Here is a 27,227-nt window from a genome sequence, read left to right as displayed (position 1 = left end):
TAGCCAGCGCTATTACTGCCAGCCGCATCACAAGTCCATGTCTGGCGCAATTGGTGATGAAAACCAGCACTAATACTGCCAAAAACACGGCACAGTTACCTCCACCTCCCAGTTCAAGGTAAAATAACACAGGTGCCTGAAATGAAGCCACAGGTGATCCCAATCTACCCCATTGGACAACATAAGACACAACCCTACCCAAACACTGTTTCCAACACCCAACACCATGCTGCCACAAGCCACTGAGCTGGGACAGGCAGCTGCTCATGCTGCGCCTGGAAGTAGAGAAGCAGGACAACCAGGCCAGGGCACAGGCAGCGCAGATGTGGGGGGGGGGTTGGGAGGAGGAGAGCCCAAGCAAGGTGTGCACCGATCCCCAGGGTTAGGCCCTCACCCTGGATCCTCACCGCAGCCAGATGGTCACCCTGTACCGCCTCAACAGGGAGACCATCACAGAGCTGCTCGCCACAATACAGGACATTGGTAGAAGGATCAACATCCGGACAGCTGTGCCCTCACTGCTGAAGCTAGTGTCTGCCCTACAATTTTTTGGAACTGGCACCTTCCAGCACTCTATGGCCATGATGCACTGCATGGCACAGCCCACATTCTGCACAGTATTGGGCCAGGTGCTTGAAGCCCTCCTGCGGCAAGTGCAATGCCACATCTCACTGCCTACCACCCCACCGTAGGTCAATGCCATGTACGCACAGTTCCAAGCCATGAATGACAAGCAAATACAATATCTGTACTTCACCACCTTCCTCACCATTATCACTGTACAGGCCAGGGAGCATGCACAAGTCAGACTTACCCGCCTGAAAATGCAGTTGTACACATACAGTATCAACCATATTCACCAACATGACTACAGGTACCACAATCCAAAATGCACTTACCAAAGCTATGCTGACAAATGGCCATATTGCCTCACACAACAACCTTGCCTGTACCACAGCCATGCAGCCTTGTGTGACCAACCCACAATGGCCACCCGTTGGCACCAGATTCCCAGGCAGGGCCCATGGGGAACCCAGCCTGCCACATGCACAGTGGAAATGCACTGCCACATGACAGCCACCATGTCTGCTGCAAATGTCACTGACAGACACCTTAAGTAACGTATGCTGCAAGGGAACAGGGTGCATGTGAAGCACAAACAATGCAAGACACGAGTGACACAGCATGAACAGACATAGAGACATGTGGTGAAATGAATGTCCATGTGCATGCACAAGTAGTCAATTGGCCTGATATTGTGTAAGTCTACCCCAACACCTTACACCGTGTCTAATGCCTGTGCCTCCCCGCCCCCATGCAGGTGACTCCGGATACTCACAGCTGTCCTGGCCAATGACCCCTATGCGTGATCCACAAACACTGCAGGACACTGCCTACAGCCACGCTCAGATGAGGACCAGTGTGTGCATCGAGCGTACCTTCGGCCTCCTGAAGGCACGTTTTCGCTACCTGACTGTACTGTTGGAGCCCTGATGTACGCTCCAGAGAAAGTGGATCAAATTGTGCACAATATCTGCCTGAGGAGAAATGTTCCACTACCCCCTCATGTGGACATGCCACCCCCAGAGGATGAGGATGAAGTGCCTCTGGCTTTGGCAAATGCACGCTTTGCCAGAGATTATGTCAGGGATGGGAGATTAGCATGCCAGGGACTGATAGACAATTTATTTTGACACTTTCACATGACACAAGCCATGCACGACTGTGACACCACCTCAATCAATAAACACGACAATGACACAATCAGGATTGTCCTCACATTGATGAAATTCAACGGTTTTTATGTAATGAAGTGTCCCAACTATCCCTCCTCCCCTCTCCACCCACCAACTCGCCCATCACACAATCCCCCACCCCCTCCCACCACCAATTTATCAGCATGGCCACTTATGGCAATCAGTGCCCCAGGGTCCTTCACAACTGTGGTCTCTTCCCCTCCCTGCCGGCCCCTGGTGATTTTGGGTGCAGAAGGCGCAGTGACTGTCTTTGTGGCGTGCCCTGCTGTGACCCCTCTGTGGGTGTGATTGAGGTGGATGGGACATAGCCTGTCCCCAGGTTCTGCTGCCGTTGCAGCTCTGTGCTATGCCAGATAGATTTTGCTAGTGCAGAGATGCCTTCTGTAATTGCTGTGACCCAATGTGCGTAAAGTGTCAAGGCGGATGTGTTGGCTGTCGTCTCGGCCCTGTTCTGTGCCATAAAATGAAATTATTGGTTATTTATAACGCGCTTAATACCCAGAGGTTTCTAAGCGCAGACCTGGGGATCGAACCCATGTTACTTTGTGTCGTCTTGCTTCCTATGCAAGCACATTACCCCTAAACTATCCTCCCGAGACATGGCACGCACAACCCTGCAGGTAGCCACATGGTCACTGTACCGAATGGCCTACAGGTGTGCACAGTGAGTGTGGCCAATCTCCTCCATCTCTCAGTGTCGGCACTCTATGTCTGTATGCTACGACTGCGCTGTGGGGGTGAGGCACTTGCCCAGGGCTGAATGCAGGTCACCACATGACGGAGTGTCTAGACCTGGTGTCCGTGTGCGCTGGCAGCGTGGAGGGCTCTCTTGGGATTGTGGACCTTTGGCAGGTGGTGACACTCGGCTGCTGTCCCCTGTGACTCCTCAGTCACCCTGTGTGTCCTCAGTGTCAGTGCGTACGGCTGCAGGTGTGGGTGCAGTGTGCCCAGCACAGCAACTTGTATCCTGTGGTGTGGGCGTTGGCTTGGACCTGCGCTGCTGTGGCCTTACGTGCCAGGACATCCACCTGGGTGTGGCCTGTGTCGGCCTTTGCAGGGTGGTGGTGGCAGACCTTGCGGGACTGGAAGCGCTGCGCCCTGATGGGCCTGCATCATCATCCTTCCCCTCTGAAGATGAGCGAGTGCCTGTATGGGACATAGGAAATTATGTCAAGTATGGTTCCCCCACATGTGATGGCATGCAAGACACAATGAAGATTCCCCCTGCTAATAGCGCAGGGAGCTCTTGATTCTATTAAAGACAAGGAGGCGAGCATTAAGCTTTCTCTTCTCTTTATTTTTTACTCTCCAGCAGTTTCAACAAATAGTATACATTTTTAAACTTTCTTTTTCAAAACTTTTTTTTTTTAAAAACACTTGAAGTCCCATAATTCCTGTAGTCCCTTAGTGTCTGTCCATGTGATCTAGTCCTTCCTCTTCCTCTGTCCTTCCGCTTCTTTGACTGCTTCGAACTGCAATAATTTCTTAACTGCGTAACCAACTGGGTGAACTTCTGCTCTGAACTTCCTGCCTCATGCCAAGTTGGTATCTCGCATTTTAACTTGCAGACTCGCTGTCAAGACGGAGGCGAGCATTAAGCTTGTTCAAAGCTTCTTACTACAACTTCTGCTATCGTATTAATAGGTCGAAAGTAAAACGTTCTGAATGTCGTATCACTAGCCCAATCTGCTGCCTTCATAATATCTTGTAAAGCTGCGCCCTGCCCTAGCGCTTTCGAGGCCATTGCTCCTCTAACTGAGTGCGCGCTGTTAAAATGGATTTCTGAACTTGGACCTGGAGTGGCAGAGGTTCAGAAGGCCAGCCCAGTTTCTTGGAACAGGATAACCTGCCCGCCAAATTTTGTCATGTCTATGCCCGCTAAACTCATGATATCTCTGAACCATCGCGCTATAGTGACTGTTGCCACTCCTTTGTGTGGTTTCCTGCGTGCTATTAACAATTGGGTTGTCCCTGCCGGTCTTAGCTCGGCTCTCTTATTTTTGTACTCTTTTATACATGTGGCTAAGCACCATTTCGGGTGCTCCTGCATGTAGGGGTACGTGATCGTGGACAAGTCTGTTTTCGTCCTTCTGGCCAGGTTAAATGTTACACCTTCTGGACTGTACGTTTTCCTATTCACTTCCAAAGCTTTCACGTCCATTACACTCCTGCATGACACCATGCATAATAACATGGCTAGTTTTCCTGAAAGCTTTCCTAGTGACAGATATCTGTTATCAGGCCATTCTGCTAGTAGTTTTAATACTACTGATACGTCCCATAAAGTCTCGTATCTCGGCTGAGGTGGCTTCCTGAATCTTATTCCTTTTAGGAGTCATATCACTGCTATGTTTTCTCCTACTGGTACTCCTTCCACGGGCAAGTGGCCTGCTGAAATCACGGATCTGTATACTCCTACTGTTCTATATGCTTTACCGTCTTGGAGGAGTTCCGCTAAAAAATTCAGTATTTAGACTAGAGTGGCAGAAACGGGATGAATGTTTTTCCTTTTGCACCACGTCGACCACCTGTTCCAAGCTGCGTCGTAGCTCCTTCTAGTTGAAGGCGCCCATGACTCGGCGATGAGGCTTGCAGCTTGTGCCGAAATTCCTGGGAGATTCCAGCGTCTCCTGCTATCCTGCATGCCATCAATGGCAGCGTCCCCTTCACTCTCAGAGGGTGAAATGACCCAACTGGGTACGTGAGGAGGATCTCTCCTTGAGGAAGTACTCTCGGGTAGTCTGCTATTAGTTCCATGAGCGCTGGGAACCATACTTGGGATTTCCAGATCGGAACCACTACTATTAAGTTCGCTGCCTCTCTGCATACTTTTGCTAGTACCCTGCTCACCATTATGAATGGGGAAAATCGTAAAGTATCTGCTCTCTCCAGTCTTGCAGGAAGGCATCCACTCCGGCTGCAGCTGGGTCTAATCTCCAGCTGAAAAACCTCTCTTTCTGTGCTTTCAGTCTGGACGCAAACAGATCTGTGTGTACTGGGCCCCATCGCTCTTCAAGCTGCCGAAATATCTTCCGGTCCAGCATCCAGTCGCTGGAGTGTGAGAGATGCCTGAAGTTCCAGTCCATTACTACATTCAACAAACCTGGTAAGTATTCGGCTACTACTGAGATCCTCGATTCTAGACAGGAATGCCAAAAGTCCTTGGCTTTTTCCGCTAGCAATTTGGATCTCGTCCCTCCTAAGTGATTGATGTACTTGACTGCTGAAATATTGTCAATTTTCAGCAGAATACAAGAATTCACTCTTCGTTTCGTAAACGCCTTGATCGCAAAGGATCCTGCTAATAATTCAAGGCAGTTAATGTGTAACTGGAGTTCCTCCGCGCTCCATCTCCCTCCTGTCTGGAGATCTCCGCAACGGCCTCCCCAGCCTGCTCTGCTGGCGTCCGATTCTATTATTAAGTCTGGCCGGTCACCGAAAATGGCTCTCCCGTTCCAGGCTTCCATGTTTGCTAACCACCATTCCAGTTCTGTTCTGGATTCTTGATCCATGGTACTAGCTGGTGGTGTCTTATCTTCAGCCTTTGCAGGGCCCGATACTGTAATGGCCGTGGGAATATCGCTTGTATCGATGCTGCTAGTAAGCCTACTACTGGCGCTATAGTGCGGAGTGATATGTTCGTCTTGCTGAGACATGTTCTTATTTCTATTTTTATGTCTCTGATCTTTCTGTTCGGGAGTTCCAATGTTGCAGACTTGATGTTTATAACAAAACCCAGGAATTCTATCCTCTTTGTTGGTATCATCTCTGACTTCTCTCCGTTCACTAGGAAACCTAGGGAGGTCAAGAGTTTCACCACCCAGTCGGTCTGATAGGCAAGCGTCTCTCTGCTGTCGGCCATCAGTAGGTTGTCATCTAGATATATAATCATCCGAATTACCTTCTCTCTGATTGCCACTGCCTCTGGTTTCATGATCTTCGTGAATGCCCATGGCGCTGAGGACAGCCCAAATGGCATTGTTGCGAACTGCCATAATTGCCTGTCCCAGTCGAACGCTAGGAACGACGGAAATCTCTCTGCAATGGAATCGTTAGGTAAGCATCTTTCAAGTCTATCCTTACTAACCAGTCGCTCTATCTGAGCGTGTCTCTGAGCTGGTGGGTTCCTTCCATTTTGAAATGGTTGTAGGCCACCCAGTTGTTCATGTGTTTCAGGTTTATCACTGGTCTCACTTTGTCTTTCCATTGGACCAGAAACATATTGCTCACAAATCTTGGGGGTGTTACGCATGGTTCGATTGCCCGTTTTTCTGCTAGGCTTTGCAGCTCTGCGTTTAGCAGCTCTTTCTCTGTCTGTGTCGAGGATAGGGGGCACGGTGCTTGAATTTGTGTAGGGGTCTCTGTGAATTCTATGTGCATGCCTTTCGCTGTCTGCAGGACCCAGGCGTCGCTGGAAAGCGAGCAACCATTTTCCCAGAATATCGCTGTCCTCCCCCCTACTGGCGGATATGTAAAATTTCTCACCTGTGGGGAAGTGTTGTCCTCTTCCCTGTCCTCTGCCTCGCCTTCCTCTAGGGAAGCGGCCTCTTGGGGTAAAAATGGCGTCTGGTTGCCTGGTCTCCCAGTATTGGTTTCTGTTGTTCTGAGGCCTGCTGAATGCTTGGTATCGACCGGTCGAGCGACCTCTGTAGTGACCGGTCCCGCCAAAAACTCTCCCTGGGAAGATTTTCTTCATGGTCGCTTGTGCCTTTTCTAGGGAGGTGTAGGTTCCTACGAATCTCCCCATTTCTTTGCCGAATGTCTCTCCGAAAATAGGCCCTGAGCTGCCACACAAGCCTCGTATGATGACAGATCTCCTAGTTTATGGTCGATTTTGAGCAGGAGACCTCTCCTGCGTTTAGATGAAATTGCACAATTTGCATTGCCTAGTAGGCATACGGCTCGCTGGGCCCAATTCGCTTGGACTCCGGGGTCTACCTCCTCGCCTGTGTCCTTCGCTCGCTCGGCTAGGTCCATTATTTTAGCCAGGGGTCCGGCTAGGTCGAGAACTTTTTCTTGACAACTTTTCCACGAGCAGTCTATGCCTTTTCTTCTCTTGGATTTGGAGACAAACGATAACATTTTCGGGTCTAATTCTGGAGCTTCTGCGACCTTGACCGATAGGTTTGGTCTTGAGCACTCAGCCCTCAGTCTTTGTCTTTGTCTAACCTCTTTCTCAAGTGCTTTCCTCAGTCTTTGCGTCATATACTTCGCGACTCTCGGTGAAGGCACCCACTCCGAGGATCTTGGGTTTCTGATCTCCTCTGGCTGAAACATATCTGAAGTTTATTCTTCTTCTATGTTATGGAGTTTTTCGCAGCCTTTTCCTAGGCAGGGGTTGACTTCCCTGGTCCCCTTGGTTATCTGCATCCTCTTGGGTGGATGTGGGGGATATCGGCGGTTCCTCTTCTGGGAAACCTTCAGGGGAGCCATCCTCTGGATAACCCATATTATTATCCCCAGGGTAGGGGGTCTCGAGGCTCGGCACCTGTGAACCTTTCATGAACGCTTCTTTCAGTCTATTGAAAGCATTTGAAGCCTCTGGGGCTCTTGCAACCAGCCCCTTCCAATTGGCCTGGGGGGTCAGAAGAGTCTTTGCTCTTCCAAGCCTTATTACACCCCTTAGGGTCTTTTGAAGTTACCCTCGTGGACGTGCTTTCTTCTTGCTTGGTGCGTTCTTCCTTCTGGCTCAGAAATAGTTCTATTGTATGTAGTCTTTCCTGTAGGGGTCTGACCCCTTGCCTCTGTTAGTGAATCTCCCAGCGCTTCTTTGAAGCTATAGGCTAAGTCTTCTTGGTAGACTGCCTCTTGCTCCTCTTCGCTCCATTCGAAGTTTGACATTTTTGTGCTGACAGGTGCCTGACCAAATACCTTTCCAGGTGTAGTGGCACGTCCACGGATTCACTTTTTTCCTGAGGCTGCACCTTCACTGCACTGTAGCTGTATCTGTGCAGGATTGTCTAGAGACAGTAGTTTATTCACGTGTTAAGAAACACTCTTGTTTTTATGTGCTAGCTACACGAGTTTGTCCATGTTTATTTAGCTCTGTAACACTTTATATTTGGAAATTGAATCTCCCTTGGAGCGTTAGGCCTGAAGCTCCGCTTCCGTGAGGGTGGGGGCTCCTTGCTCTGAGCTTTTGCGCTCTCTTACTGGTGTTTGCTCCGTGGGTGGCCCCACCTTTGCGAGGGTGGGGACCGTGCTTTAGGGAGTTTGCTCCGGCTCCCTCTCGAAGCGCGAGCACAACTCCTCTATAGCTCCGCCCCTGCAACAGTGGGGGCTGTTTCCCAGCGGCCGCGAGTAGGGAATTAATATCCCGCTCGCGAGCTTGTTCTGCCACCCTGAATGTGGGAGCTGTTTGCGGCTAGCAGGCCGCGCTGCCTGTCTGAGAGGAGTTCGGCAGGCCCCTGAGGTGCCGTATAGTGCGACACGGGGCCTCCGACTCCTCTTCGCGCGTCCCAGGGGCCTAATCATTATCCCCATACATATAATACTTATAACGCTGAAAAACGTAGTCAAACTTTCTAAATCACACGTTATACATGTATGCTCTACGCAGCTAAAGTAAGATGGTACTTATCTATGGAGAGCAGAAAAAGAAGAGGAAGGACAGAGGAAGAGGAAGGACTAGATCACATGGACAGACACCTAGGGACTACAGGAATGATGGGACTTGAAGTTTTTTCAAAGAAAAAAAAAGTTTTGAAAAAGAAAGTTTAAAAATGTATACTATTTGTTGAAACTGCTGGAGAGTAAAAAATAAAGAGAAGAGAAAGCTTAATGCCCACCTCCGTCTTGACATAGAATTGCTATGGTACAGAGTGTGACCACACACATATGGGCAAATGGGCATGGGAGGATGCATGTGGGCCCAGCGTCATTGGGTTGCTTGTAGAAATGGGAGTGTGACCCATGGCTTGTTGGTCATTGGCCTGTATTTGGGTAGGGCTGGGTGTCGATGCTGGGCAGCTTATGTCTGACATGCATGCTTGTGGTCCTTCATGGCCCCACATCCCTTCCCAGGGAGTCACTCACATTGTGGTGGGGTGGAGTGGCTTGTTACAGTGCACTGTCATGGCTCTATTGCACACCTGCACTGCCCCCTGGCAACCCTTGCACTCTGCGACTGTTTCTGCATCCCTGCAGCTCCCACTAGCACTCGACACCTGATGTCTGCACTTACCCTTGCACTTGCAACCAGCTGGCTGCACTTTTATTTATTGTCCTTATTTATTTACTGTTATCCTATGTACTGCACTGCCCCCTCGCCTTTCCCCTTTGCCCTTTTCCCCTTTCCCCCCTCCCCTGCACTTGCGTGATCTCAATGTCACCTGGCCTCGCAGGATCCTTGTCTCTGTCGTCCCTCTGTTTCCCCTCCCTTGCCTCGTCGCGCCTTGAAACACTTGTGTATAGGCACGTTATAAATGCCATATCATATCATATCATATCATATGGGACACTGCTGTGCAGCCAGCAGGACTGTACTGTGGGACACAGTGATTGGCAAGCTGGTCACATGTCGATGTGCCAGTAGGTGTGTGGTGCGCATAACATTTGTTTGGTTCACTTGACTGCCATTGCCGCTGATGTGGCGCTCAGGGGTGCCCTTGGTGCCCTGACTCATGGCTGCGGTGGATGGTGGCTAATGTGCCACCCCGTCACTCTACCCTGTTTGCCGGACCAGCTTCTGGGTCTGCTGACTTGTGTCCTTGTCCACTGGGGCATCATATGCTGGGCTATCATTTGTGCATGCATTTGATCGGGGGGGGGGGGGTGACTCGCCTCCTGCCTGCTGGCACCCGCCCCCGAGATGATCAAGGACAGTTTGTATCATTTAAATGCAGAGAAAATCGTGCTGCAGTTGCACTTCAGACCGCTGCGGCTCAAAGACTAATGAAACAGTGTTACAATGGCCGTGGTGAAGAACTATGGCGATGCCAGGGCCTAGATGGAATATTATAGGACCCAGGGCGGCTTCGGCGATCAGCCATACTTTAGTGGGAGCCCTATGAAGTATGGAGCGGGGCTCAGATGTATCTTTAGAAGCCTCTTCAGATGCGCAATGCCCTTCCTATGCTAATGCTTCGAATTAGCTAAACCACACGTAAAAATGGCTGCCACCAGTGTTGCAAAAGATGTCCTGGGGAGTGTGAAAACAGCTGTTGCCAATCTTATCACCAAACATAAAAAAGGAGGGGCAGGATGGATCAGGCTTCATTTATAGACCTTGTGGGAGTGTTAAGATGAGGTCCTCCAAAACTCGTCAAGAAAAGCATCTTGGCGAACCACCCTGATGAAAGCCTCAGAGGGTCTGTTCGTTTTATGATAAACGTGGCATCCCCGTTGCCTAAAGTATCCCATGAATGGACGTATTGAACTTCCAAATTCACGGGTTTGGCCAACTTCACAGTTAAGTTGGATATTGTGTTCTCCTGAAATGTATATGCGTAGGTGGTGCTGGGCACCATAATGTAAAAAGATGTAGACTCCAGGACGTTCCTGCTAAACATCTGTGTCCTCAAGAGAGCAGCTGCCCACCCAACTGTTGAATTTCATAGGCCACCCCAGCCATTTCACTAGATATTGCTTCCTAGCACCTCCTCCATTAAGGTTATGACATTTTCTATTCTATAAACTCTCTGTTGGTCTTGCTGACTTTCTGGATTTCCTCCCTATAGAAAACACCTAGAACAGCTTCCCCTAAGTGATCAATTAGTCTGTGTATATATAAACACCTTCCCGGTGAGCCACTCCACCTGTTATAAAGATCTCATTGCTGTAGTTCTGTTCATACCCCTTTGTAAAGATGGCATTGAGAGCCACACATGTTCACCCCTTTTAAAGGGAAATTGTGTCACCTTTTCCAAAAGTATTTTGGCATACAGATTTTTCCAGACTTGCAAGGAATTCTGGGGTGTTACAGCTATCGGGTAGGTTAACTATGATGTGTGTTATACACATTGATAAATTCGGGTAAAACATCCACATATCTATGGGTGTTTTGATCTGTGGAGAAATGCCAGGCCTGTGTTTTTAGAGTTTGTATAAAACAGTCTACAATAGAGGCTTTAACTTCGGCGTGCGCTATGAAATGGTGCATCGCGTGATTTAGAAGGATCCATTGTAGTTTATTTAGAAACTGTAGGTTAACAAGTACTCACAATCTGTTAAATATGTATTTAAAAGCCATCACCACACTGGACCCCGTCTTGTCTCTAAAGCCTCAACACAGGCATATTTTGATAGAACACTGATGAGAGATAGAATATTCAGAAGAGATCAGACTGCCATTGTTGATAGATATCAGATACCACGGTCATTCGTTATTTAAAACTTTTTCGGACCGGCTTGTGTAGTGGGTAGGACGCCTAATCCAAAAGCCACATCTTGACATCGCTTCTTGACACATTCTCAACAGCAGTTCTCAGTTTACGATACAATCCCTAAACACCTCCATAACTACCAACACCCCCTTCCTCATAATATATTTTGGACAACTTTACTCAGAACATGGTCACCCCATAGCCGTTGGACATAAAGACACAACTACATTTTACAAACAGATTTGCATTGACATTTACATCAGATTTATATTCAGATTTACACTCTCAGATTTGTATTCACATTGTCTGTTGCTGTACAGTTATCAATCGGGCTACAAATTCTGCAGTATGCTCAATTACTTTATATACATGCTGCCATTCAACAGGTAGATAAGCATACATACATAGTATAGCATTGGCTGATAGAAATTCATAAAGCTCCCTATCAAACAGCCAATATCCTTTAACGGCTGGGAAATGATATTGCATGTCATACACCTCCAGCATTAATGAAAGTTCCATAGCCTTTAAATCATCAAAACCCCCCTTTATAGCAATTTTTCCATTTTAGGGTGGCATCTGTTGAAACATAGGTTTGCGATACATAGAACATGGTTACATTCACATTTGCATGCCTGTGGTGGTATTTGCAGATAACATACAAGCCTTGGGGATATGCTGCATATATGCTCTTTAAGTAAGGCCAACATTAACTGCTGTACACATCCACTGGCTGGTTTGACATAAAATTGTCTGCTTCCTAACAGGTGTTCATTTTTTATTTCCTGCTAATAGACGTGAAGACATGTAAATTATCTTCATTCTCAATCTTAATAGGTCAGTTCATGGGCCACCGTGACCATTTATCTATTGTATGCCTAAATATACTTTATCCCCCACCTGAGAAGCATTTTCTCAATTATACTTCTAACACACAGCGGACACTCCCGTCTAAAATGCTTCATTTACAAGAGGGGCTTATACACCACTTGTATAACCCATAATGTTTTAGACATTGACTCTGCCACCCCTTTCCTAACCCTTAGCTGGGTTGATGGCTCTATTAAATGCATCCTTTTTACAAGACCTCTAGGGCTCAGCATGTATCATATTTTGCATAATGATTTATATGTATAGGATATTACCAACATCATGACCCTCCTGCTGTGGATCTTCAGTTTTATGCCCGGCGCACCACACTGAAAGTGCCATTTTAAAAACGTTTGCACCACTGTGGCTGTAAAACCCTGAATGGCTAGGATATAAGCCCAGATCCTACCTGTTGTGACTGCATCGTCTTTAACACTATCGTTCTCCTTTATCGGGATATATTGCTTACACAGTCTATTATTGAAACTTCCCGGGTTTTCAATTTGATTTCAGCAGCAAACACAGTAAATATTGACAGTGTCTGCTATAGCTTGGTTCTCCTCATTGACATCCTTTCTATCAGCTAGAAGCAGTAGACAAACATAGAAACACCTGGTTTTAACTTTGGATTAGGTGTCACACCCCTAAAAGGTATCACTTTAAAACTATATCCACTGGCTGGCACAACATCTGATATCAACACTCCACAACCTTCTGTATTGCCCAAATGTTCAGGCGGTTAGGTTCACTCGCCCCCACCTCATCTCTGAAGACAATGGATATGAGTCTGATCATGCAGACTCCATTTTGCATGTTTCACATCTAAACATGATGGCACAGGCTCTACGCCCATGGGCTGCTCAACAACCAACGTCAGCACCAAACGTAATTTACAAATTAGCCATATCTTTGGTTGCTCTCACCTGAGTGTTTTGAATTACATCTACAACATCCTGCCCCATGTCAGTGGCGATGAGAAGCCACTGATTCCTCACAGAACGTGTATCCATGCTCTCACTGGGCACCTAAACTTCACCGTCCGCATCAAAGACTTTGGGCCTCATTACATGGTAGGCGGTAAGGGTTTGCCGGTACCGGTATTTTACCGGTACCGGTAAACCCTTACCGCCTTACTACGAGGTCCCTTTGCGGGTTGGGGAATTTAACGCCTGCTTTTTGCAGGCGGTAAAAACCAACCCGCAAAAGGGACCAGGGAGCTAATTACGGTACCGCAATTTGCGGTACCGTAATTAGCGCCTTCCCCATTCCCATAGAGCCCTATGGGGCAAAAATGGGAATGGGGAAGGGCAATGGTGGAACGGGGAATTACCACCCCGCCAACCTTGGAATAGGGCGGTAATTCCCCTTTCCACCAAGGCGGTGCCGGTATTTTACCGGCATGAACCATGGCGCTAATAGCGCCATGGTTCACCACCATCCGTGTAATGAGGCCCTTTGAGTCATCTATTGCATGAAGAGTCTTGTATCTTCTCTTAAGGCAATAAGGTAAAAAAACATCATTGGGATCGCAGGGGCTGCCGGGGGCAGTTCTCTTCTCATTGCAACTGTAGCTGTTCATAATTACATATTCCTTGACACCATGCTGGCGAACCCCGAGAAGACTGAAGAGTCCACGGGCCTCATAACACGGTAGGCGGTAAGGGTTTACCAGTACCGGTATTTTACCAGTACTGGTAAACCCTTACTGCCTTACTACGAGGTCCCTTTGCGGGTTGGGGAATTTAATGCCTGCTTTTTGCAGGCGGTAAAAACCAACCCGCAAAGGGACCAGGGAGCTAATTACGGTACGGCAATTTGCGGTACGGTAATTAGCACCTTCCCCATTCCCATAGAGCCCTATGGGGCAAAAATGGGAATGGGGAAGGGCAATGGTGGAAGGGGGAATTACCGCCCCGCCAACCTTGGAATAGGGCAGTAATTCCCCTTTCCACCAAGGCAGTGCCGGTATTTTACCGGCATGAACCATGGCGCTAGTAGCGCCATGGTTCACCGCCATCCGTGTAATGAGGCCCCACATGTTTAAGGCCTACAATAACTGCTATATATCCGTATTGTGAGATCCCACCCTAATAGTGTCATAGCCTTAGAACCAACCATAGACATATACCTATTTATATCAAATCCATTTGTATAAAATTCATATACAATGCATATAAAAATGCTTAGGGGGCATCACATTTATTGGGGTTCAATTAAATTGATAGGGGTTCAGGTAAATCTATATACAGTTTATATCAAACTCATTGAAATTCTTATCAAATTTATATAAAAATCATATAAAATATATATACCCTTGTTTGGGAGTCACCACATTTATTGGGGTTCAATTACATTTATAGGGGTTCAGATACAGCCCCATGAAATTATATATACACTACAGCAGGGTTATCACATTTATATAAAATGTATATAAACATTTTGGGGGTCATTAGATGTATAGTGCTTCAATCAAATTTATAGGGGGTCAGGGCGTGGTAAAGGGGTGGGGCCGCCTATCAAAGGAAACACTTGATGAAAGGTATCCCACCCTACTACTCAACTTATGACCATTGAAACACTGCCTGAAAACAATGTATAATTTATGCGTACCCCAACCCCTGTAACTAAGTCACATTCTTGAAACAGTGCAGCGTTGCCTCCGGGCTGCCAGGCGCTTTACAAATATAAAACTAAATAAATAAAAAATAAATATAGAGACTGCCGAAGTCACTGACATGTCAAACCCACCCTATTGGTATAATCACATTATTGTTGGTCCTATTGAGATTATCTTTGATGTGACTTGATTGTTCAGCAAAGCTAATAAAATAAAGTTTTTTTTAAAACTGGAAGTATAATGGGGTTGTCAGTATTGGAGTGTAGTGGGATCGTATTGGCCTAACCACGTTCGAATTTTGCAAACTGCAAATATGTTGCGTGTTTATTAGATTTGAGATTACTATGTTTCTCAAACTGTTTGCTTATATTGTTTTTTTATGTCATAGCAGAACGTCCTTTCATGATGTCATATTGTCATCGTATCTCATGACTTGAGATATCATGACATGATGGGGAATGGCATATAATGACATATAATGAAATATGTAATTACATGAAATGTCAAGGCATGGCATATATACAGCATATCATGACATATATTCATGCCATGAAATGTCATGTCATGTCATGACTTTTCCTGACAAGATATCATAATTATCGTGGATATGACATGTTTTGTAATGTTCTGATATGTTGTGCTCAACTTTGCACTATATCAAACTGTGCTAATTGATAGAATAACAGCATTGTCAGACGTTTACGTCTACTAATATTACACTACTAATATAGCCAGCATACATTACGGATTATAGAGCCAACACAACACCTAGATTTGCACTGTAGCAATGAAATAATTTTAATAAGTGATAGGGCTTGCGCTAACCCAGTGTCAACACGGATTCAAATATTGTCCTTGCACCAGGACTAAAATCAGCCAAATGGGGTTATTGTGATAGGGCTATTGTTAGCATTTCGTACAATGACCCAGCATGTTTTCTCATAGCACTGGCACAAAGAAAGTAAGTGTGTGGTGTTGGAGCCAGCACAATTACAAGATGTGTGCTACTGTAAGTGCACATGCTAACACCAGAACATATGTTGTCATTGGACTGGCTCTTTAACCAGTGCATAACTTGGCATTGTGATAATGCAAAACCAAGTCCAATTTAGTATTTTTACTGGCACCACAATAAATCCGGACACTGCCCCACTGCTAAGCCCAGTGCAAAGTAGGTTACTTCATGCTGATAAGTCAAATAACACTTGCATTGTACAAATATGTCCCTAGCAGGAGGTGCTGTCACAAGCCATGCCTAGACTAGACTACTAGCAGACTGGCTGAGGCTGGCTGGGCAGGTCTGCACATCCCAACCAGCTTGTAAGTGAGTAGCAGCTACTCTTCACTCCAGCATCCACTACTGGCTGCAGTTGAGCTGCCAATCGAAGCCCTAGGCCATCATGTGGAATATTGCTGCCCACCCCACCCCACTTTGTTCCAGCACGAACAACATATAGTAAAACCTGCTGAAAGGAAGTGGCAAGTCTGGGCGATGATAGGTTAAGCTAGCATATTGGAAACTGCCCATGATGTAGATCCTCCTGTAGACAGGAAATTACGTGCAAGGTATGCATACAGTAAACTATCAATGATGTGCTACATGGGTATCCTGGAAATCAAATCAGTCGTGGTATGCCAACTGGGCGTAATGGAAGCTTCACCGATATGGTAAGTGGACAGAGTAATTTTCTAACTGTGCATATTGACGAGTACAAAGATTGCATAGGAATCCACTAGAAACACATGTGTACAGGTGCGTTATAAATGACTTATCATATCATAATGTAAACTGCTTTTGATATGCTAAGTGGGTTTGCTTTAACCCAGCAATTCTACACTACTACTGGCAATGTCTTGTTAGCTAGGTACAAGTGTGCATATGTGACATATTGCACAGAATAATACTCATACAAATTATGTGGGTGCACCTTGACGAGGCATTCCTCCTCTAATTTCATTGGAAATAAATACTCACAGGCAATATTGGACTGTTGCTTACCTTTTTAGACTCCAGGATGCCAAACATAGGTAACAGCAAAACGGGTATGAGAGCTGTTACTGCCATGGGTATAACTTCGGAGCACCAGTACACCGCCATAAGGATAATGATATAGCCACATTTTGCTTCCTAAAACAAAACAAGAATAGTGACTGTTATTTTTCTGTAGAAGATAGGTTACGAACACAGCGCATTGGATAAATATCCCACCATGTAAAAATGAATTGTGTCAGAAAGATGTATCAGGATACAGACCGTTATTTTATTTTATTTTATTTTAACTTGGCTTATTTCTTTATCATTGTATGTTATTTTTTTTAAACCTGTACTATTTCTACAATTTGCAATTTTTGGGTTGGCAGTTTATTTTTGGTCTAAACATGTTTTCATTCATATCAATAATAAAAGTATGTAATTTTAATGTATAATTATAGCGGTGGATTTTCCCGAAATGTATGTAACAACCTGATCACGTTGAAATTGTGGTACTTTCGACATTGATTTTCAACCAGTTGTAGTGTCATTTAAAAAAAGAATCTCCGAGAACATTTGCTGACATCATCGAGATACGAATTGACATGCTGCAGCTTCGAGGACGCCACACTACAAGTAATAATGTTATTGCAGCTGCACAGCAAGTGATACATTGTCCTATATGGAACTGTTTTAATGTGAAAAGATATACCTTGAAGGCTCACATTGGCCCCATTAATCTCTGCAATCAGCAATATTAATGAAAAATTGGCATCTTACAGTGGGGTACAGACAACCCGGAGGTTGGCAGGGCAAACTCTAGCAAACGTCAGGCAAAATAAATTGTGTGCCTGCCATTTTGGCTTGTAAAACGTACTTAATTTTACATCGAGTGCAAAATGAAACCAAAAAAGCAAGGCGTAATGCTGTTACGCCTTCACTTTCTGCTTCAGCTCATGTGTGTTCGTGGCCTTCTTAGGTGCAAGATGGGCACATCTCTTCTGTGCATTTCTCCTCCGTTTTGGGAGAGCCCACCGAGTCCATAGGAATCCTCTAGCAAATGTGCACAGCGTTTTGTAAATGTTTAACATTGCATGCATGGGACCCAATAGCATGCATGCCAACATGATCCATTCCATTCGAGAGATGTTAGTCCACTCCTGGATTTAACTTTGAATTCTGAAACTTTTAGTCCTGGATTTACAATGGCGAAATCCAGGACTACAAATCCCCAATGCAAAGTTTAAACTACGACTGGACTAGCATATTCCGAATGGAAAGGATAATGTTGGCATGTATGCGAAGTAAGTGCTCACACTGGTGGTCCCCTGAATGCAGTTAACATTTTATTGAAAAATGACCCTTTCACAAGGTTATTTTGTAAAGAAAACCAAAAATTGCATGCCAAATTCCACAAACGTTATCACTTATGTGCTGTTGGGTCCCCTGCAACCAATTTTAAAACATGCATAAGGCAGAGGAAAAAAGGAGAGTAAAAGCGACTAACACACTTTTACTCTTATTTTCCTCTCCATTGTGTGAAAAACGGACTGCCTGCAAATGGTGCTTTACAAGTGCTCTTTACTAATGGCTTCCCTGAAATCCGCCTGGTCATTTATAGGTGCAAAACTGAGGCTGAGTCCATAGGAATCAACTTGTTTTACACCTGCATGAAAATCGGGGTCCACATCTTCATTGTCACAGTTATACCTAAATACATATGTTTACGATGCATTTCTCACAACTAACCCAGCCATTTCCACTGGTGACACATAGATTGGAAATTAACAATCCTTAATCAGGCTACACACCCCAATGCCAAAAAAGCGTTGCTCCAGATAGGCATTGCCTGCGATGAGGATTATCTACCGTAATCCCCAATATTAAGCATTAATCAGCGGGCTATTTCTCATCTGACCTCCGCTCATCTTCACAGATCTTGCATGTTTTTCTGTCTTTGTTTACATGGATGTGCATCACTTAATACCGCACCCCAAACCATCACATCTTTGTGCATGGTGTAGAGGCCAGTGACAACAAGCACAACAAAAGAAACCTGACAAAGAAACCCCAGACTTTGTTTTGCCTCTGCATTTCTTGAAGACGCTGTTTCGCGCAATTCAAATGGCCATACCGCAGAAATACTTCTGCCGGAGTGACGAAATGCGCGTCCCAGATGTTAACACCCAAACTGCTACAGACTAAAAATGAGTCCGCGGGCTTTTCAGGGCCCTAAATCACAGGTATGCAAGTGCTGTATTGCTCCGCTCCACATAGAAGTGTGACACAGAACGTGGGGGTGTAGGCCATTGTATTCGACGCAACCATAGAAATGCAGAGGCTTTCGGTCAATCAGCGTGCCACAGGTTGAATTAGGTGGCAACAGGACAACGTTTCCTCACTTTTTGCCACCTGGAACACGGCTTCAGGACGGTAGGTTATCGCGAACCTTTTTCTGCCCCACCATACTGGGGATTTGGTCCCCAGTCCCCCAGATATCACTATTGTCTCTCAGGCAGCTGATTTGCTTTTGTTTGTTTGACTAGCCCGCTCCGGACACAACGCCCCTTAAAGGCAGAAAACACACCCTGGTCAGAAAACAAACGCTGACCACTAAGGTGCGTGCAGTGATCAGATTTTGTATTTTGCAATTAAGGATGATTAGCCTGAAATTGCTGCAGGCACATCTGTATCTGTTGGCAATGGGTGAGTTTGGGTGTGGCTATAGCCCTGGGTAGGTCCCTTCAGAGGTGTGAATGGTGGGTGATTGGAAAGGGGAGGGTGCGTGAAGCTGCACACGATGGGGAAACATACTGGATATAATGATGGTCATTTTCTTTCACGGTGTTTTTCAGTGTTGATAGTACGGTTGTAAAACACAATGTTGGGGGATGGAGTACGGTTGTAAAACACAATGTTGGGGGATGGAGTGGCGGAAAGGCGTGTCTCAGGCATGGGTTTGTATTGGGAATGTTGAGGGTGGGTAAGGGTTGGTGGGCATCAGGGCCGAGAAGAACATACTTCCACTACTTCTTTTGTACACTTTTACCCCTGTTGGGGCCACCCTGCATTATGGGGCTGTAGTGGTGTAGATTACACCTCTGCTTGCACATGTGCTCCGCAATGCAAATTGGTCTACATTTGCCGCTTTCAAATGTCTATAACGCACGCTGGGTGGGGATGCACTTGAAAGTGGACATTTCAATGTCCTACATAAATGAGCATTTCCTTATGTGGACAAGTTAAGATTGGCCTTGGACGACACATATTAAAACGACATCTTTTGCAGTTCCCCCTGTGATTAGCAGCGAGAGGACTGCATGCACACAAGGGTGGTATCTGCATGGAAATGCACGCAGACCGTGGTTTCCATGCATGTTTGCACATCACAGTGCAAACAATGGAAAATGTCTTCCCATAATGTACTTGCACGGCACGAGTCATTCACATGGATTGCTGTGAAGTCCAATGCATTCTAAGTATCAAATCAACGTTGGTGGAAATGCATTCTGATTTATACAGTGGAATGTATCGGGGTGTTGGGTTTGTAGATTGGAATCCTTGTCCCCGCTCCGCAATGCAAATAATTCAGAATTAAATAAGATGCAGGTTTGAACGTTTTACGCATGCTTTTTAAATATGAATTTTACAAATCAAATCATTGAAAAGAAGGCCCGACACCCTAATTTTAAATGGCGCATACAGGGAAGTAGAGCCGTAAAAGTAAGTTGTAATGCTTTTATGCATGCATTTCTTGCTCTGCCACATTTTCCGGCAGTGGCAAGAACGAGGGACAGAAAGGTAAATATGATCTACCCCAGGCTGCCCCCTCCGTCTTTTCATTCAGTTTCATTTTACGCCCGCATGGGAGACACCATCATTTTAAATGGGGAGGAGCAGGACATGGAGATGTAAAAGCAAAACATTATACATTTACCACCCCCCCTACGTTTTGAGTTTGCCTCACTTTACACTTTTCTTTATCCCATCGCGCCTTCTGACACTCATTTTACAATGTGTTGTGCGTTAAATGGGGGCGTGCAAGCAAGGGGCATTACTTTTGTGCCTTCTTTTAACACTCCAGCCCATTTTAAAGAAGTGATGAGGCAGAGGAAGCTCATGGAACAAATAAGCAATCCGCTGTGCATTCCTCCTCAGTCTTGTTAGTGTGTTTTGTTGTATGTCTGCATGAGATGTTCATGCAGGGTACAATGAATGGAGTCCCATGGAAACCAGCTTGATTTTGAACCTGTTCAAGACAAAGCAGTTTACTTAGCAATCCATGAGTAATCGCGACCCTGTACGCTCACGTGAGAGAAAAATACAACCCGTGAGGGAAAAAGGCCAAGAGATTTCTTGCAAGGATAACAAGTTTTAATCGCACAAAATTAAGGATGCAAGCAAAGAACTCTGCTGCTCGAGAACGTTCTGCCACAAATTAGTACAAGCAGAAGCTTATAAGGCAGCACATCGTCATCACCTTACAGTAAAAGCCCGTGTGGCTGCTTGGTGAGCCCCTATACATGGGCCTGCACCATAGGGGATGCCAGGCTGTGATTGGTCCCAGCCTCGTCCGTCTTCCATCAAATGGAGTCATCTCTCCAGGGACTGAAGGTCATACTCATTGTAGATTGCTATTACAGAGTTACTATTGTAAGATAATGCTATATCATTATGGCATGCACCTGGGAAACTTGCGGACTGGCACAGGGGGAGGAACACGATCATTCAGACCCACACATTCTTTATTCAGTTCATGTCGCACTCTCCGCACACAAGACATCCCCCCTCACTTTGGACTATTCATTTATTGCTCCCTGTGCCTCGTATTATAAAATGTGTCATTATGGGATAAAGTGAAATGGTCGTGCAGATCTTTTATGACCACTGGTTTTATGGTTGGTGGTCTGAGGTCACCTACTATCGCGGAATTCAGGGGTCATGGACTGGGTCAGTTGTGTGTGCCATTACTCCTGGTGGGCTGGGTGAGGGTTGGAGGTCTGCTGGTGGCCTGGCTGTGATGAATGTGCAAAGCGAGGAGCCTGGTGCCATCTTGTGGCCTTGCAGGGCACATACCTTTTTGGGATAACAAGTAATTGCAACAGTTAAGGAACAAAGGGAAGCTTCTATGGGAAATAGCGCAGGTCCTTGTACCATCAGTGCTTGGGCCCGTTTCTCCATCAAGCATACGTTTACCGCGCGGCCATGCAGGACTGAATGTGTCTACCATAACTACAAAATGGTGTCTCTTTATATGTGTGCATATGTACATCTGCAATTCATGCAATATTGTGTTCATGCAGGGTTTCTTATCACAGCCCTCTCCCCCTGGTACATCGCACGTCTATCTATGGCACTCGCCTCACTCTAAAGCGCAGAGGGGTTCGGGAAATTTTTCTTTCCTTCCCAACACCTGCAAAGCGTATCCGCAGGCAGCATTTACTTTTTCACGAGACAGAGGGGAAAATGAAAGAGTGTGAGTGAATTAGTCGTGCTTGCCGCTTTCCTTTACCTTCCGACTGATGAAGGTTTAAAATTGCATCTAGGGGAAGCTACAGCACGTTAGAGCGACCGTTGGTGGTCTCTTACATGCAATTAATGATTTCTACAAAATTAGGCTGTTACTCTCACTGAAAGTGATATGAAACATCTTTCACAGAATTAATTCCTGTTCAGTGGTGTTCCACACTCATGAGCTTAATGAAGGTCACTTATTGGTGAAAACGTTTACCTTTTAGTTGTGTACAGTTTTAGTACATGTGCCCTTTTCAGGGACTACTGAAGAGTATGTGGTCTGAAACATCTCAGTATTGTTCACAATTTAAAGTCTTTATTTAATGTGCATCACATTAGGGACAACATGATATCAGCTAAGGAAGGTTTGCTCTTAGACTGTGGGAAGCAGTGGGTACAATATCGATGACCGCTATGCAGTTTCTGTAGAGGCAATTGCAGTAAATCAAATATAAAACCAGCAGGAAATAGTCACTAGTGAAATGTGCATGTGCTACTCCACAGTAAAGATGGCCATTATACGGGAAGAATACCTACACGTAATAAGCCCCTTGTCACCAGTTGGCTCTGCTCACAAATGCAAGGGTCAGACAATGTCCAATAGCAGCAATGGTGGGTGCCTGCAAGCAGAAACCTCTGAGGGAGTGTTTTTGAGTATGTGCAGTGGGTTTTTTCTTTTCTACTCACTCCATAGTCAGCTTAGGAAGGTATGGTTGAGGCCACTCATAAAAGCATGAGTGATCAGGAGATAAGGGAAGCTCACAGAGCTTCTTGCCTTGGCGATTCACCTAGCCGTTGTGAATGTGTAGTTCAATAACTGAGATTGGGTCAAGTGACGAGCCGATGTATTTGCTATTTCGGAAGCAGACAGCCTCCATTACTCAATGTTTCTCCAATAATGACGGAAAGTAGACAGTAGGACAAGCCTTCCAATAATTAATTTGCTATTGCACCCATGAATTGGCTGTTTGTCTGCCAAGTGGTTGTTTGGTTTCAACTTTTTTGAATGCATTTTATTGGAATTGAATTTACCAATTTGCACTATTATGGATTAATCTTTGATCTATTCACAAACTTGTTTTGCACACCATATTTGCACACTTGCAGTTTCTGCACTTTCTATTTAAAGGCAGTTGTGGTTTGCAGGACTCACTGACGAAATGCCATCTGGCGAGGATGTAAAAGCCCTGGCCTTTTTTTATTTATTAAACTAATAAAATGACACAGGAAATTCCATCTCAGGAAGGGAAATCTGCTAATCAGATTTCTCTTCGGTAATCTCCATGCCAAAAGCAAAGTGTATACCTTTGCCCTGCTGCATCAGTAGCCTGATCTGCAGCCCTGCTCTCCAGTGGCACAGAACATGTTCAGAGGTCAGAGATGCCCATTTGACAGCTACAGTGACAGCCAAGTATCTGCTGTGCAAGGGCTGCATTTAAGATATGCACTCCGTTCCACGAACTACATAACCATGTGAATTTTATGCTGGTGGCACATCAAACTATGAATATAAGCCATACTTGAGTTTGAGTTATGGTGGCTAGCATCCCTCACAATTAGCCAAGGCACATTGGTGTGATACCATATGTGTCAGCTGTGTGATCCCAGTTCAGCTGTGGAATAGTATGTGTATTCTCAGCAGTCAGGCTGTCTTTGCTGCAATGAAAACAACTGTCGAGCTGACCCTGGTGGCCATTACAATTGGCAGTTCTTTGAACCACAATGAACTTCAGCTGGATCCCGGCTCGAGACCTTCTCCCTTTCTGGAACAAAGCAAATTAAGCATTCAAGTCTGATTTAAACTATGCAAACAGCACATAGAAGCCTGTTCTACGCTGTTGAACTACCAAGCACTGTAGAAGGTATTATTGACTGGTAACTGTCCCCTTGTTCCTTTTTTGAACCCTAGAGACTGGTTTTGTCACTTTTACCCCATTTTGCACACAAGAACATATCCCATAAAGAATATTGTGGTTTTTAATTGACTTTCACCCAATTCATTGCCCAGAGTGCTTCATCTTGCAATCTTTGCATATTCTGTTTTCTTTCCTCAAGGGTGGGTCGTGTGTTCTGCGTTACTGTTAAGTTACTTTTGCAGATGGTCTGTTTAATTAAAGTATATATATGTTTACAGAAACTTGATTGGATATTTGCTTTATTTTGTACTGTTGTACCATTACTGGTAGCTACTGGATCATATTCACAACCCTTGTGAGAGTATAGCCTTCCCTTGGCCTACATTGCCACAAAAGGTGAAGGAAATACATCTCTTAACTGTTCACTCTTGTTTTACAACAGTTAGAGGGGGGCTGCCTCTCATATCTTCTAACCAATGTGGACATCTTATGCTCCTGGGATATCTTCCCCTCATCACTTCAAAGGGCGATTTCCCTGTTGTAGGGTATACCTTTGCTTTATATGCATGCATCATTTCTGTTATACCTATAGACACCTCCACTCTTGAGTTCTTACACAACTTTGTGGTGTCCTTTACTGTTAAGTCATTCTATCGATCCATTTGCTTGTGGTTAGTAGAATGGTGTTGTGATATGTTTAATTTCATTCATCTTCAAAAAATCATCATTTTCATGGAAATAAATTGAGTGATAGTATCTGCCACTGTCACATAAGGTATTCCCTCCTGGTCAGAGATCTATTGCATAAAGTTAATCACAGTTTCCATGTTTTACCCCTTTCGATGTGATTTCTGGCCAATGACTCAGATAATCCACCAAAACAAGTGCATATTTTTTAGCCACAATTTTATGGAATGGTCCCGTTATGTAATGGGCACTTTTCCCCAACTTCCTGGGTATTTGCAGCAAAACCAAAGGTATTGTCCTGGTGAATAGCATTTTGTCACTCATTGAACACTCCCTACACTCCCAGTCTACATCTCTGTTCACGGCTATTCTAAATGTTCTACTAATACCTTGGTACCATTAATTCCTGGGTGCCCTATGTGGGCATTTGCCTTTACATGACCCTAATGTCTGCTGGTGGAATTAATCCCTCCCCTCTCCCGAGTAAACCATTTCCCTAAGATATTTCAACAGATTTTCCAAAGATTTTCCATTTTCCAAAGATATCTCAACATGCGGTTTAAGTGCCTCTCTCTTGATTTTTAGTAAGCAGCCAACCTATTCTTGTGCACTCACTCACCTGCCTGCCACACTTGATTATTTTCCTGTGCTTTCATCCAATTTTCTGAAGATATTGCATGTCCTGCACATGCATCCGCAATCGACATTTCCAAAATACTTTCCGTATTTTGTTTCCATCATTCTGTAGGGCTAATCTAGACAAACCGTCAGCTACTTGGTTGTTGTGACCTTCTCTGCACTCTATCTTGTAAGTATACTCTATTAACATGGAAGCTATACAATGTAATCTGGCCGATCTGTTTTCACCCACAGTCAATGATCTGCATGATTAGTGAAGGATGTCCACCACACAAACTATCTGAAATGGTTTACAACCCATACACATCCCAATGCTTCCTTTTCTATTACTGAACATATCTTTTCAGCTTGAGTCAGAGTTCTTGATGCAAAGCTGACCATGAATTCTCTGCCACAACCATTCCTTTACCACTGGCGTCCACCGTTATGATTGAGTCTTTTCCTGTATCAAACGGTTTTACGGAGGGTGTTCTCACTAGGCTGTCTTTGGCTCTTTCAAATGTTTGTTGCTAATTTTCCCATGCGTTTTTCAAACCCTTCCTGAGCAATTTCCTCAGTGGTTCCACAATACTGGAGAAGTCTCTCGAACTTTGTAAAATATCCACACATTCCTAAACATTATGTAAGTAATACCTTATCTCACGGTCTGGGTGCCGGTATTATATTTTTGACTAATGCCTCCTAGGGACTGATGCTGTCTTTGGATAGTTTATGACCTAGATATTCTACTTTTTTAATCAAATTTTCACTTTTTGTCCTTGACAGTTGGTCCATATTCCTTTAATTATAAACAGTGTTCAAGAGGGTTCCTCTTGACTTTCATTGAATATCAAAATGTTATCTTGAAATTACATAACACCTTGAATACCCTAGAATATTTTTGTCATTCAGTCAAAAATGTTTATTTTGGCAGAACACAATCAAAGGAACATAACAAGAGGTACATAAACATTAAACACTATTAATTAAATATTTGCTTTTAAAACAGCATCTTAAAACAATTTATGATGGGTGCAGAACATTTTTTACTCATACCAAACTTAAAAAGCACCAAGAACAGATTAACACAACAATGTGGGACGGCTCTTGGTAACTCTTGTTTAAAAACACTTATATGAACTGGTAAAACCCTTATGTAGGCAAACCCTTATGTAGCTTGAATAGTTGTTTCTTTAACAAACCATGTTCCAGCGCATAATAAACAGCACTTCACTTGCCCATGCATGCCAGAAGTAGTACTGTGAAATGCATTAATTAAAATTAATGATGCGCGTGACTACAACATATGCAGCCAGGTAAAACAAAATGTATGCTGCCTCTTCCGAGGGGGAAGACAAGATAGCTGCGGAAGGTGGGTGTTGTAGTTAGAATGATTCACTCCGAGTCTGAATAAGTTCATAGAAGATGTATTCTTCACATGTATCAACAGCCTCTTACCTTTACCTGCTTCTCTCCCCCTTTCCTTCTAGAGCAGAATTATTTCATGCCATTCTCTAAAGTACATAACCAGTACTAAAAAAATAACACCTCTTTGTACAATTACACATCTGCATTTCACTCACATTAAGATAGTTTGGCAACTCTATTTAGTCCCCACCAATGTCCATCCGCAGTGAGTACGCTGGTTCTTCTCACTCTCAATGCTTTTATGGGTTGTCTGTATTTAGAATCTCTTTTGTGGACATTGTAAGGTAATTAAAGTCTAACCACTGTTCCAGGCTTGATACCAACATACACTACCACCTTTCTTATGCCATAATGCCTCTTCATTTTGTGTCTACTCGCCTCTAGTTTCCTCATATCTACTACCCCTCAACTATGTTCTGGTTGCCTCTCATATCTTCTAACCAATGTGGACATCTTATGCTCCTGGGATATCTTCCCCTCATCATTGCCAAAGGCGATTTCCCTGTTGTAGGGTATACCTTTGATCTATATGCATGCATCATTTCTGTTATACCTATAGACACCTCCACTCTCGAGTTCTTACAC

The 27,227-nt window shown here is 44.8% G+C and overlaps 1 protein-coding gene across 3 annotated transcripts in view; it reads right to left on the bottom strand.

Annotated features, from left to right (window-relative positions):
• The window catches only part of SLC13A5 (solute carrier family 13 member 5), an 856,016-nt gene that overhangs the window by 634,409 nt on the left and 194,380 nt on the right, over positions 1-27,227 (bottom strand). For all 3 annotated transcript variants that reach the window (XM_069615030.1, XM_069615028.1, XM_069615029.1), the window contains one exon: positions 16,567-16,695. In XM_069615030.1, the coding sequence (XP_069471131.1) occupies positions 16,567-16,695 (129 nt within the window). The remainder of the gene's footprint in view (positions 1-16,566; positions 16,696-27,227) is intronic.

This window comes from Ambystoma mexicanum, chromosome 9 (assembly GCF_040938575.1).
Source record: "Ambystoma mexicanum isolate Mex_15411 chromosome 9, UKY_AmexF1_1, whole genome shotgun sequence".
Lineage (NCBI taxonomy): Eukaryota > Metazoa > Chordata > Amphibia > Caudata > Ambystomatidae > Ambystoma > Ambystoma mexicanum.
The sequence above is the reverse complement of the archived record's forward strand: the minus strand, read 5'-3'. Positions and strand labels throughout refer to the sequence as shown.